Source organism: Pygocentrus nattereri, chromosome 17, assembly GCF_015220715.1.
Source record: "Pygocentrus nattereri isolate fPygNat1 chromosome 17, fPygNat1.pri, whole genome shotgun sequence".
NCBI lineage: Eukaryota > Metazoa > Chordata > Actinopteri > Characiformes > Serrasalmidae > Pygocentrus > Pygocentrus nattereri.
In genome coordinates this window covers 33,604,312-33,617,258 of record NC_051227.1, presented here as the reverse complement: position 1 = coordinate 33,617,258, position 12,947 = coordinate 33,604,312, and the positions used below count along the sequence as shown (strand labels likewise).

Sequence of the window (12,947 nt, the reverse complement as noted above, 5' to 3'; positions counted from 1 at the left end):
GCCAAATGCAAGAATAAATTCATGCACAATGAAGTACCTTTGGGAGGACGCAACATTTAATGTGTTCCAATTAGCAGGAACGTTTCTTCTTCCCATGGCAGTTGGCAGATTGTCAGGTCTTTGGCTGGTGAACTTTGGAAGATTCTCTGTGGTAGATCCACAAAGAGGAGGTGTAGGAGGAGGGCTCAAAACAGATAAACCATTGTTTAATGCCTCCATGCCTTTCAAAGGCTGTGGATTTTGCATGTCTCCTGGTTCAAGTGGAGATGGCACATTTGTAAAGCTTGGTGTAGGTGAGGGCTGAGACTGGAGTTGTGAGGAAAATGACTTCTCAAATACATCCAGTGATATTTGGGGTTCACTGTTGCTTGTTGGTTCTGAGGCCCAGTTGTTCAAGTATGGTGATGGCACTATGGCGAGAGATGCCTCATTAACATCAACAGATGACTGAGACACATTAGGCGTGCAGTCCTCTGTGCAAGAAGCTGGGTAATCGATGGGATCTACCGATGCCTGCAGCTGCATTTCACTCACTTTCTCATCACTGGAGAGTATAGTTTTACATGGCTTTAAACTTGAGTTGTTTTTATCTTTGGCACTATCGGTTTCTTCTGTGAGGCACTGAGCTGCTATTGGATCAGTAAAACATTCATCCATAGAGTCAGAATAGCAAGGCATCGCTGGTTTGTAAGGTGGTAATTGTCTTTGAAGTCTGTCTTCTTTCACACACATGGGTTTTTCTGTTGCTACCGAATGGTCTTCAGTGATTGAATATAAAGTATGGTTAGCCTTCTGTTCGGGCAGAAAGTCACACTGATCAAATGACGGTTCTGGAACAATTTGTGCTTGTGAATCAGAGCTCGATGTAGGTGATTGGGCTTTGTCTGCTTTAGAAACTGTTGCTTGTTCTGTGCAGCTCAATTCATGTTTTTGTAAGGGATTCTCTGAGAAACTTTGTGATATCACAGCTCCCAAATCTCTGGCCAGCTTTTCTTCTGTTGCTTCTGATGAAGACATTGCTTCTATTGCAACAGATTCAAGATGTATGACTTGCTCTTTTAGCCCAGAAAGGTTACAATCATTTTCTTGGTGATAAGTTGTGGACAGCTGCTCTCTAACAATGACATGTCCAAACGGCTCGAGTGAGGAGGCAACAGCAGACTCCATGTGAACATCTGTGGGAAAAATAAAAAATATTATATTAAATCATCAAAGACTTTTTTATTCATCTCTTAATACGAGTTTACTTATCAGAAAGCACAGAAGTAGGGTCTCACCTGAGAGTTGATTTTCTGTCTTCACCTCTGCTTGGTGCAGCAGTAGCTGAGACTTAGGAGGGGTATTTGCTTTATTGGGCCCTACCCATGGCCCCCTTGTCCTTTTCTGATGTAATGGTACCTTCATACTGCTTGCCTTGGCTGTATACATTCGTGCTAGCATCTGCACCTTGTTTAGGATTTTTTCAGAGTTCTCTACTACGCACTGGCCCACTGGCCCACCTTCAAAGAATTCTAGGCCAGGTACATCTGCCATCCCTTCGTAAAGTGTCCTACTGCAGGTGACCACCTTACCATGGCGAGAGAACCGGCCCAATTTGATCTGACTGGGTAGGCCATCCAGATTACCATTAGAGGAAACCTTATCTCTCGCCCCAGTAGGAGACTGAAGTAATTTGCCAACCTTCTTTGTTTCCTGAGGACTTTTTGGCTCTCTGCCTGTTTTAAGGTCTTGTTCAGGTAAAGGCTGCTTATTGAGTATGGGAGTCCTCTTATCATTTATGGACGACAGTTCTATTTCACTTGCTTCTTTGCGCTCAGCAAATCTACCCTCCTTACAAGTAGAGGCTTTCAGACGCTCAGCCATCCTCTCCTTCTCCTTCCAGAGTTCCATGCATGGTTTGAAGTCACAAATTTGCTCATCATCATCAAATTTTGACTCACTGTGACTTTGTCCTTGACTAATTTGAGAAACAGCATGGACAGCACTGGTAGAGTCAGGTTGACTGGAAGTCTTTTCATTTTGATCAGGCAAGCTGGACGGTGGGGACATGATGTCACTCTCATTGCAATCTGAGCGTCCACTCTCAGAATCACACAGGCTGTCCTGGTGAACAAAGACATTGAAGCGCGACACAGAATCTTTTACCAAGCCTTCAGGGATATGAGAGAAGCTGTTTCTTCGTGTCATCTGCCCGTCCTCCACCACAGCTTCTGACTCTGCTGCCTCGTAGTAGCTGCGAATCTTTTCAATGATCTGCCTGTCACTTTTGGTCAACTTTTGTTCAGCCTCTGCTTTAGACGTCTGAAGATTCTCTGCAGAATTAGTTGTGGAGGGGTGATCGCAGACAGTCTGTGGCTCAGCTAGAGTGTCTTGGATGGCTTCTTCCTTGCTATATGTTGCATTAGATATTTCATCTTTGGCAGTAATGTCCTCAGCTACTTGACCCTCTGCTTCCTCTGGTGCGGCTGTCTCTATGACTTCCTCTGGCTCAGATGAGTCATTCTGGTTGTGCTCTGAGGGTGTTGACTCTTCCATTTGATTCTTATGTTCAGACAGGTGAGAGGCTGAGGATGATAACTCTGAGGGTAAATCAGCTGCTAAATTAAGTAGAGAGTGTCCATTGTCATCTTCTTTGTCTAATATAACATCTAATGGTGCTTGCTTGGTCTCTGGACTCTTTCGTTGAGCATCTTCCTCTTTTACAAACTGTGGTTGTTGATGTTCATCTAGGTCCTGTGGTTCAGCAGATTGGACATCTAAGGTCTCTGACTTGGGCTCAAACTGTGAATTATGAATAGTACAGTTAACAGTTAGCATACAATTAAGTAGAATTTGCATAACTAACAGAATTTGGGATGCACCAAAATTTCAGACACTGAAAAGTTAGTAAGAGAAAAATAGGCCTATATCAAATAAACACAAATAAATTTACAATATTTTTTACTTGCTTGGACAACATTGTCATAACAAGTCATATTTTCAAAACAGTTAACACACAAGACTAAACAGAGGCTTGCTGTCCAAAATAACACACTTTCTTTGCAAAAACATGCCAAAGTATAAGAATATCATGGAATGAAATATTTTACCAGAGATACATCTCTGTGTGCAATGTACTGCACACCACACAACCAATCAAAAATACGATTTCACAGAATATTCAGAAACACAATTTCCCTGCTTGTTTCTAATTTTACATTTGTCATTGTTTTTTATTTTAACCAATTTAAACACTTAATCAATCAAGCATTATTTAATGATCACTTTTCTTCATCAAAAAACTCTTTTTGTTTGAAAAATTCTTCCAAAAAATCTGGCAAAGACATTGCTGACTGTACCACCACTCAATTTCTGCACAAATTTGACCCATATCTTACAGTGCTGTGCAGTAAACTGTCTTGAAATGTATCACTGTGGTACCTATGAAAGAATCCACTTGGCTAATTTTATTTTTTATTTTTTTTTACAATCTCAATAGGTCAGTCTGTTGTTACATGAATCAGAGTTCACATGGCTGCTGAAGGCAGATATAACAATGATACTATTTTCTATAATCTGTCACCACATGTTTTCATTGTTTTTACAGTTACCCAATGAAGTTTTGCTTTTTCCTGTGAGATCTGTGTTGACTGTTCTGTAAAATTATATAAAAAAAAGATGGAAATTGTCACGATTGGCCCCTCCCAATCCTGTCCATGTGCTCCTTTATTGTGGTTTAAGTCCTGCCCCCTGTTTGGTTACTCCGCCCCTGATTGTGTTCACCTGTCCCTCATTGTTCCGTGTATTTAAGCCCTGTGTTTGCCCCTTGTGTTTGCCAGTCTTTGTATGAATGTATTGGTCTTTGTTTGATGTGTTCATTCTGGTTTTTGTCATGTCTGTCCCTCGATCTGTCCGTATCGGCTACATGAAACTGGACTGTTTTGACCATGACCCTGGATTCGCTTATCTCAGCGTATGTGTCCGCCTCCTTGCTCCCCCTTACAGAAATCAATGAAAATTAGCAAAAGGACACTTCTGCTTTGGTAAGGAAGTGACGACTGAAGACTAAGTCAACCCAAAATTCATTAAATGCGTTTTAGAAAAAGAGCAAAACTGTAATGACAATGATAACAAGAAACAGGAACTGAAAATATTATTTGTTCCTGTACTTTTCAGCGCATGTGCATTCAGTTAATGCGACAACAGATCTATAGTCACTGTTCTTGAAATGAAAATCTCAAATGTCCAAAGTATGAAAAAGTGGAATTAGTTGGAAGACCAAATTATTCTCTGCTGTGGTTTCATGGCACATACAATAGCCTACATACCGTAATATTTTATGTTGTTTATTTTATGTAAACAACAATTTATTGTCAGCTTTTTTATGGCTTTCAGTTTTGGTTTTCAGCCTAGGGTGTCCTGAATCTTGGCAAGAAGTATTTTTTAAATTAGTTTCTAGAACAAACAAAAGATAAATAGGTGGTCATTTGCTGTATTTGTACACTCCTTACCACATCAGCTGATAGCTCTGCCATGCCCTCTCGTACACAATTCTGGTTGATGAACTGCATGATTTCCTCAGTGATAGACATTGTTGGTGGTGAAGGGAGAGGGGCCAAATCCTCATAATCATCCTGAACAAGACTCAGGTTATCTCGGCCTGAATCAACCTCAATAACTGATGATGCGAGTGTACTAGTACTACCAGACGAGCCCAAGCTGTCGAGCTGTGGGCACAGCTCACCCTCACTGCCAGCCTAAGAGCCCAAAAAAACAAATACCTTTAGAACTGATATCAAGAAATGTAATCTGTACATTTAAAAAGAACTGGGTTGTACATAAAAAATTGATCTTTTTCTCAGTTAAAATGAAACATCACTCTTACCTTTAACGAGACTGGTGTCCAGAAATTGTGTATGACATAGCAATAAAAAGGAAAAGGAAAAAAATATCTTCAGTCCAAATTTTTTTAGATTTAATTATACGTTAAAGAAGTTATTTGTTTCTTTAAAATTAATTTTAAAACTTTGCATTTCAATGCATGTATTAACAGCACACATACACAGATTGGGCATAAACTTATGACCACCTCCTTGTTTCTACACTCATTGTCCATTTTATCAGCCCCACTTACTATATAGGAGTACTTTGTAGTTCACAGCACTGCTGTGGCTGATCCACTCGTGCCAGCGCAACACACACTAATGCACCACCAGTACATCAGTGTTACTGCAGTGCTGAGATTGATCCACCACTCAAATAGTACCTGCTCTATGAGGGTCCATGGGGGTCCTGACCACTGAAGAACGGGGTAAAAGGGGGCTAACAAAGGCCCAATCCCATTTCACCCCTTACCCCTAACACTTAGCCCTACCCTTCCGTTTTGCACGTTCACGTGTAAGGGTAGAGTTGTCCCGATTATTGTTGAGATGGAGAGGTAGGGTGAAGTGTCATGGCTACACGGCCCTTCAAACAGAGATTTTTCAGAGGCGCACTACAAACAGAGTGTTGAAAGTTGAATGTGTTGAGAAAATTCCCAGAATGCCCTGCGAATCATCGGCAAGATGGCTGCACAAGCGACCAAAGAGACACATAAATGTACATATTTCTCTGTTAAAAAGCTGCTGTATTGTAAGAATCATTGTAATAGCGTTTTATGGTCATTTCCTTCATAACACGCATAAAAATCGCGAGCAATATGCTGATGTCTTGGCCGCTACCAGTATGCAGAGAAACAGGTAGACTACAGTCTGTAATTGTAGAAATACAGAGTGCACCTATATAGTAAGTGGAGCTGATAAAATGGACAATGAGTGTAGAAACAAGCAGGTGGTGATATCATGCCTGATCGTCGGTGTATAACAAGGTTCACAAATCAAGCTCACTCACCACTTTGTTGAAATGCTGCTTCTATGTCTTTGGCAGGGGCTAGGGGCATATACACATAAGTTAGATTTTAAACAATGTCTCTTCTCACGAGAGTGATTGCAAATAACTGTTTAAATATTCTTTGATGTAAGGCTTTATAGGTGCATTTAAGACTCACCTGACAGTCTGCGGCCACGGCGGTACGTCATGTTCCCTTCCAGAAGCAGTGGAAGGCTTTTCTTGGCCTTCTCAGGAGTATAGATGAACTCTGGAGGTTCTGGGAAATAGCATTGTAAACAAGGTAGCTTGTAGTTACTGGCTACAGTTTTGGTAATAAAGAAGAATACCAATACCAACCAGAATCACTCTGCAGGAATTTTGTCTTGCTGAAATTAGTGCTTATTCAAATCTTGACATTCATGCCAAGCTCCTGCATTACATGTTTTCCTGTTTGAACTACTGGCCATACAGTATCTCACAAAAGTGAGTACACCCCTCACATTTCTGCAAATATTTTATTATATCTTTTCATGGGACAACACTATAGAAATGAAACTTGGATATAACTTAACGTAGTCAGTGTACAGCTTGTGTAGCAGTATAGATTTACTGTCCTCTGAAAATAACTCAACCCATTAATGTCTAAACAGCTGGCAACACAAGTGAGTCCACCTCACAGTGAACATGCCCAAATTGTGCTCAAAGTGTCAATATTTTGTGTGACCACCATTATTATCTAGCACTGCCTTAACCCTCTTGGGCATGAAATTCACCAGACGCTGCACAGGTTGCTACTGGAATCCTCTTCCACTCCTCCATGATGACATCATGCTAGTGGATGTTAGACACCTTGCGCTCCTCCTCCTTCCGCTTGAGGATGCCCCACAGATGTTCCCTTGGGTGGTATGGAGGTGTGTTTGGGGTCATTATTGTAAAACTGTCATGCAGCGCAGTTTCCAAAGGGAGGGGATTATGCTGTGCTTCAGAATGTCACAGTACATGGTGGAATTCATGTTTCTTACAATGAACCGCAGCTCTCTAGTGCTGGCAGCACTCGTGCAGCTTCAGACCATGATGCTACCACCACCATGCTTAACTGTAGGCAAGAGATAGTTGTCTTTGTACTCCTCACCAGGGCACCACCACACATGCTGGACACCATCTGAGCCAAACAAGTTTATCTTGGTCTAGTCAGACCACAGGACATGGTTCCATTAATCCATGTTCTTGGACTGCTTGTTGTCAGCAAACTGTTTGTGGGCTTTCTTGTGCATCAGCTTCAGAAGAGGCTTCTTTCTGGGATGCAGACCGAGTTGATGTATGGTCTGAGCACTGACAGGCTGACCTCCCTCTTCTTCAACCTCTGCAGCAAGGTTGGCAGCACTCATCTATTTTTCAAGCCAACCTCTGGATATGATGCTGAACACGAGTTCTGAGTGGAACCTGTCCTGGAAAACTGCTGTATGACCTTGGCCACCATGCTATAGCTCAGTTTCAGGGTGTTAGCAATCTTCTTATAGCCTATGCCATCTTTGTGGAGAGCAACGATTCTGTTTCTCACATCCTCAGAGAGTTCTTTGCCATGAGGTGCCATGTTGAATATCCAGTGGCATGAGTGAATTGTACCCAAAACACCTCATTTAACAGCCCTGCTCCCCATTCACAACTGAAACCTTGTAACTTTAACAAGTCACATGACACCAGGGAGGGACAACAATACAATTTGGACATGCTCACTGTGAGGTAGATTCACTTGTGTTGCCAGCTATTTAGACATTAATGGCTGTGTGTTGAGTTCTTTTCAGAGGACAGTAAATACTGCTACACAAGCTGTACACGGACTACTTTAAGTTATATCCAGGTTTCATATCTATAGTGTTGTCCCATGAAAAGATATAATAAAATATTTGCAGAAATGTGAGGGGTGTACTCACTTTTGTGAGATACTGTATAGTTTCCCTGTATAGTATGGGTGAATATGAATGATTGAAAGTCTAATATTTTTGTACAAGGTGCTGCTTGTCTGCACAAGTTCTCACAATTTTCAGGCACATTGGCACACCCCACTTTGCAAGCAGAATATCGTGGTAGGCTTGCCATATAGGCAATAAAGTGTTTCTGACTCATTCTGGTCATAAACCTAATGTTTTTAGTAAAAGTGCAATAATTAGTGTTCACTTTATTCATCAATAACCCACACACCTGATTGCCTTCTTCCTCTGTGATATCCATGAGCATCATCCAACCGTGGAGAAGGAGCAGGTTTTCGGTTTGGTTCTTGATCAAACTGAGGGGCTGAATGTGAAACGACATGGATATAAACATCACTGACAGTTAAATAAGGCAAGGCAATAGGGTATATACTGTAAAAGATTTTGGCACACCTGAATGAAAATTCAACTTTTGCACAACAGTTCTAAAGGCCTAAAACGCATACCATAAACAAATTAAAAAACATCAATAAACATATAAGCATTACTTACATTGACAAAAAGTATCACCAAGAACCTGCCTGGCCTGTAAAAAAAAATCATTAATTTAATCTTCATTCACTATCAGGTTTTGAAATGATGATGTATGTTGCACTTTTAAGTTGCCATAGGTGGCAGTACAGTTGTCTTAACATGGCTTACTGTATTAGTACATATAACACAAGGCTTACCTTCTGGGGTAGAGACGCAGGATGGTTTTCCACTATTAGCCTCTTGAGGTAGTGCAGCCACAACCGCTTCTCCTCCTGGTTTTTAGTCTAGTGAACACACAGTTTGCAGAAACATTAAAGTCATCATAAGCGAAACATGGTGTCAGGGAGGGTCTCTGAGCCAGCTGAGCATTTTCACTCAGCAGTACTGTTGATGGGGGTGAGGAAATGGTCAGTGTATTGTAAGTACATTTATATTGCCCACCCCTACATGATATTATAGGTTAATATAATTTTCCCCTGCTCACTGGTGATGTTTTAGAGGTAAACTAAATGCTTTGTATTTTGATGGAAGTTACAAAAACATGTTTTAAATTTCATGCTATCATGAATCATGCTTAATATGGTCAGTGATAAGAACTAATAATGGAAAAAAGGTCAATTTGTATTTCAACTTGACTTCTAAATGTGTCATTATTCAGCACATGCAATGCCACTGAATATCTTCCCGTCATTTAATAACTATACAAATGTGTGTGCAGTTCCTCCACTGAAATGAGACTGCATTCCTAAAAAATTATATGCCAATAATCATAATTTAAAAGAAACAAAATTACATTAATTTTAAGTAACACATTAGAGGTGATCACTGAGATTCCCCCGAGATTCTTAACTGTTCCTAGACAATTCAAACATTTACCTGAACAATGTGCTGTTGTTTAGGGATTGTCTGATCTGACACCTTGAAACAGAGAGGATCCTTCATGTTTTCCACCAGGAGCAAGTTACAGCACTTCAGAAATAGGAAAGAGAATAAAAAATCAATGGTTTGTGACACATTAGTACTTACACAAGTGCACAACTGATCCATATACTGCAACAAGAGTTTTTAAACATCTGTACTTTGATACGCAATTCGGACGACTCACAAAAATGTGTGTACTGTAGATGAAATGATCCAGCCTCTTTTTGGCAATAAGCAGCATTTTGTCAAAGAGGAAGAAGGCCCTCTCCTTTTTAACTCGCTGGACCCGGAATGAACCTTCCAGAACAAGCTCTCCAAATCCACTGAGATCAGGACCAGTCCAGTTTTGCAACAAGCTCTCAATCTCCTGGCAGACAGTGAGAATTATTTTAGACTCCACTCCTATATTTAGACAGAAATTCAAACAAAAGAATAAAATGTAAAAACAAAAGTAGTGCTGAGTGTACCTGGAGTCTAACTGCATGTTCCTGTTTCCTCTTCATGTCATTAATGTACCAGGCCACTGCTGTCATGGTGATGATGGCATCCTCCACCACCTCATATCCTGGATCACTTTTATCAAAGTGCTTGGACAACTCCTGCCACAAGGGGGAGACATTGATTACTCTCTGGAAAGAGAGCACTGTAGACACTGGAGGCATGTTGCACTATTCTGGCTGTTTATGCTCTTGACTAAATCATATTACTTTTTCATTGTGTTTGCTGCTTTATGACTGAGTCAGTGCTTATATGTGGGTAAATAAATGAAACATAGACAATGAAATAGGAGGCAGAATTAATGTGAAACTTCATGATTTGAGTATTTTGCAAGATGCCTATATGATGTAGAGCTATGTATTCTCCAGACAGACCTGCAGCAGGAGGTGGTATTTCAGGATCCTCTGCACAGGCTTCAGCAGGTAGGTCTCCACGGGCAATGAGTGACAGAGGGTGGCCTGCCTCTCCTGGAAGAAACGTACCAGGCATTCGTTCTTCATGCAGTCCCTGAGGACAGCCACTGAGCTGGTGTTGAAAGAAAGAGGTAGACAGTCATCCAGGGGGTGGTCCACTGGGAGATTCATTAGTTAAGCAGCTCTGCCTAGCAGGCACTTCATCTAACGGTGAGCCCTGTAGTAATGCATTCAGCCGATGGCCCTGTAAAAGCCCTTAAGCCAAGCCTAAACTATTTACAAAAACACTCGGTGTCTCCAAACGCGCCCGCTAAGCTGTCTGCTAACTGCATCAGAGAAAAAGTGCTGGTCCTGGAGGAATGGCAGGGTTATGCGGTTCAGGTTCACGCTCACATGCTAGCCACTGAGAACCGCGCAGATGAGCCAATGCTATTTGGTTGTGTGTCTTATACGTGTGAGTAAATATGACTGTGGCCGTGAAAGTTGGGTCAGGAATCAGCTTTAGCTGAACATCTGCTGCTGCAGCACTGGTGGCCCATGGGAATAAAGCAGACGGGTTTGAAACGTAAGCCTAAGCAGTCATCACCGAAGCATGCAATCCAGTCATATGCCTGATTTTTCCACTAGACCTGCAACTAAAACTGTCTAATGAGAACCATTGCTACAATAATCCCACGTGTCTTTCATTGCCATTGACCTGCTTGATTGTGAGGTGATGACAGTCAATCAATCACATGCCTAAACAAACAGCTTTTGAATGCATTAGATAATGAACACTTAAACGAAAATGCATGCTGTTTGATCAGGAACCTTTGTGCTGTAAGCACACAAAGAGAGGCTGAAATGTGAGGCAACTCTCATTTAAAAGCCATAATACTGGCTTTTCAAAGTCATAACAATGGTTATAGTGAGTGTAGTTGTCTATTGTGCACATGTCATTGAACATAGGTGGCTGAAATACAAAATGCAAATGATACTGACATCATAGATAAAAAAAAACAAAAACAACAGTGGGGAAACCTCAGGGCCCACTAGGCCTTCAGAAAAGGCTTAATTATTTCAATGAAATAAAAAAGTACATAGCTGTAGTATTATTTTAATATAATGTTTAATGTTTTTGTGAAACATCATCAACAAAATCCCATATTTATATCTCACAGGGACGCAAGCAGAAATTACTGGTGTTAGAGGTGTTTTTTCCTCATTTTTATTGGTATGACATTTATGACTCATATGAGCCCAATAGTCACAGTTTGCCACTGTTAAAAACAATGCACAGAAAACACACAAGGAAGACTTTCACTTACTTGGGATAATTCATGCAGTAAATAGTGTAAATATCAAAGGCTTCACTCTAGACAAGAGAAAGAGAAATAAAATAACAGAAAAAAACTCATTAGAAAAATTATACAAATATATTGAAACTAACAATAAGTCTTACTTCCATAAAACTAACAGAAATAAATACTTTCACACAGGTTCCTTTTCAAACAGGTACAATGCCCATTTATGAGGCAGGGTAATCATTTGCAGCTCTTTTGGAACAGCTTATCTTGAGTGCAGTGATCAGTGTCAGTGTGGGGACCTGCAGTGGCAGCTTTATGACCCACCCAATATTCAAACAAGAAACTTCTGAGTTGCTGGAGAGGAGTCATAAATCATTGCACCACTGCTGCCCAAATACATCAATGTTAGCATGCTTCCACAAAGTATTTTCAATGCCTGCCACGGGAGCTGCGCCACAACAACATAATCAAGTGATATCCTTCATCTGCTCCTGTTCCACAAACTGGGCAGATCTGCCCAGATATGGGCTGCTTGGCAGAAATTGTTCCACTCACTGGAGTGCATCTGCACAAGCATGTAAACACATCTGATTTGTGCTTTATTTAGAACCTGGTGTTCATTCCAGAAAGTACTTCTTTGTTTTGGAAAAAAAGAAAAGAATGATGCTTTTTTTATGGGTCACTGAGAACCTAATCTTTTATTGCTGAGGATCCTGAGAAAATGCCAAAAAAGACAGGTCCTCAGAATGCCTTTGGCCTGTTTAGTCAAGCTAAAAACCCAAAATAACCCACCGGTAATGGCTTAATCAAATGTACTCTCCATTTCCTTTACCGATACTAATTGATCTGAACAGAGGCCCATTCAGCCAGAAGAAAAAGTGGATAAAAAGTGGAGTGGTGGATATCCTGTAGAAAAAGACGCAGATGTTTCATTTCCTATTCTACACTCTTAAGAAACTGATGCTGCAAAATAACCACTTTTGGTTCTCAAAAGAACTTTTCCATTTTTGTACATGAGATGTGCCCGTGTAAAGTTTAAAGAACCTCTGCATAATGTAAAGTGTAAAGATATGTTTATACTGTTATCAGTAAACAAGGTCACACAGTGTCATTGATGCAAAGCATCACTCCTTTTCCCTTTCCACAGCCTAAATCTTTACTTTAGCCAAGTTCATGAGATGCTTCATATCTAAAATTGGAAGGTTAAGCATTCACTTATTTGATACCTTCCTCCAAAGTAAGGTCTCAAATAAGTGAAAATCAAACAAATGCTACAGTGACTTTGGATAACCCATATGACATACACCCTTTCCTCCAATTCCATTTCCTAAATCATAGCAGAGTAGAGAACTGACATAACTCCTCTCCCACAAAAAATAAAGATGGTATTGTCTGTGCTCCCATGTTGCCTGGGTCTGGTCATTGTCATGCCACTATGGCATGGAGTATGTCAGTGAAAGTGTCTGCAAATCCCCTCAGCTGACACAAGCGTATAAAGGTCGCCATAGTTTGCTGAT

The 12,947-nt window shown here is 40.7% G+C and overlaps 1 protein-coding gene across 2 annotated transcripts in view; it reads right to left on the bottom strand.

Annotated features, from left to right (window-relative positions):
* The window catches only part of plekhg2 (pleckstrin homology domain containing, family G (with RhoGef domain) member 2), a 55,549-nt gene that overhangs the window by 3,136 nt on the left and 39,466 nt on the right, over nt 1–12,947 (bottom strand). For both annotated transcript variants that reach the window (XM_017694804.2, XM_017694805.2), the window contains 14 exons: nt 11,452–11,498; nt 10,106–10,256; nt 9,701–9,832; nt 9,418–9,600; nt 9,189–9,281; nt 8,510–8,596; nt 8,331–8,364; nt 8,050–8,142; nt 6,026–6,124; nt 5,869–5,907; nt 4,865–4,875; nt 4,491–4,736; nt 1,278–2,781; nt 38–1,175 (listed from right to left, as the gene is read on the bottom strand). In XM_017694804.2, the coding sequence (XP_017550293.1) occupies nt 38–1,175; nt 1,278–2,781; nt 4,491–4,736; nt 4,865–4,875; nt 5,869–5,907; nt 6,026–6,124; nt 8,050–8,142; nt 8,331–8,364; nt 8,510–8,596; nt 9,189–9,281; nt 9,418–9,600; nt 9,701–9,832; nt 10,106–10,256; nt 11,452–11,498 (3,857 nt within the window). The remainder of the gene's footprint in view (nt 1–37; nt 1,176–1,277; nt 2,782–4,490; nt 4,737–4,864; nt 4,876–5,868; nt 5,908–6,025; nt 6,125–8,049; nt 8,143–8,330; nt 8,365–8,509; nt 8,597–9,188; nt 9,282–9,417; nt 9,601–9,700; nt 9,833–10,105; nt 10,257–11,451; nt 11,499–12,947) is intronic.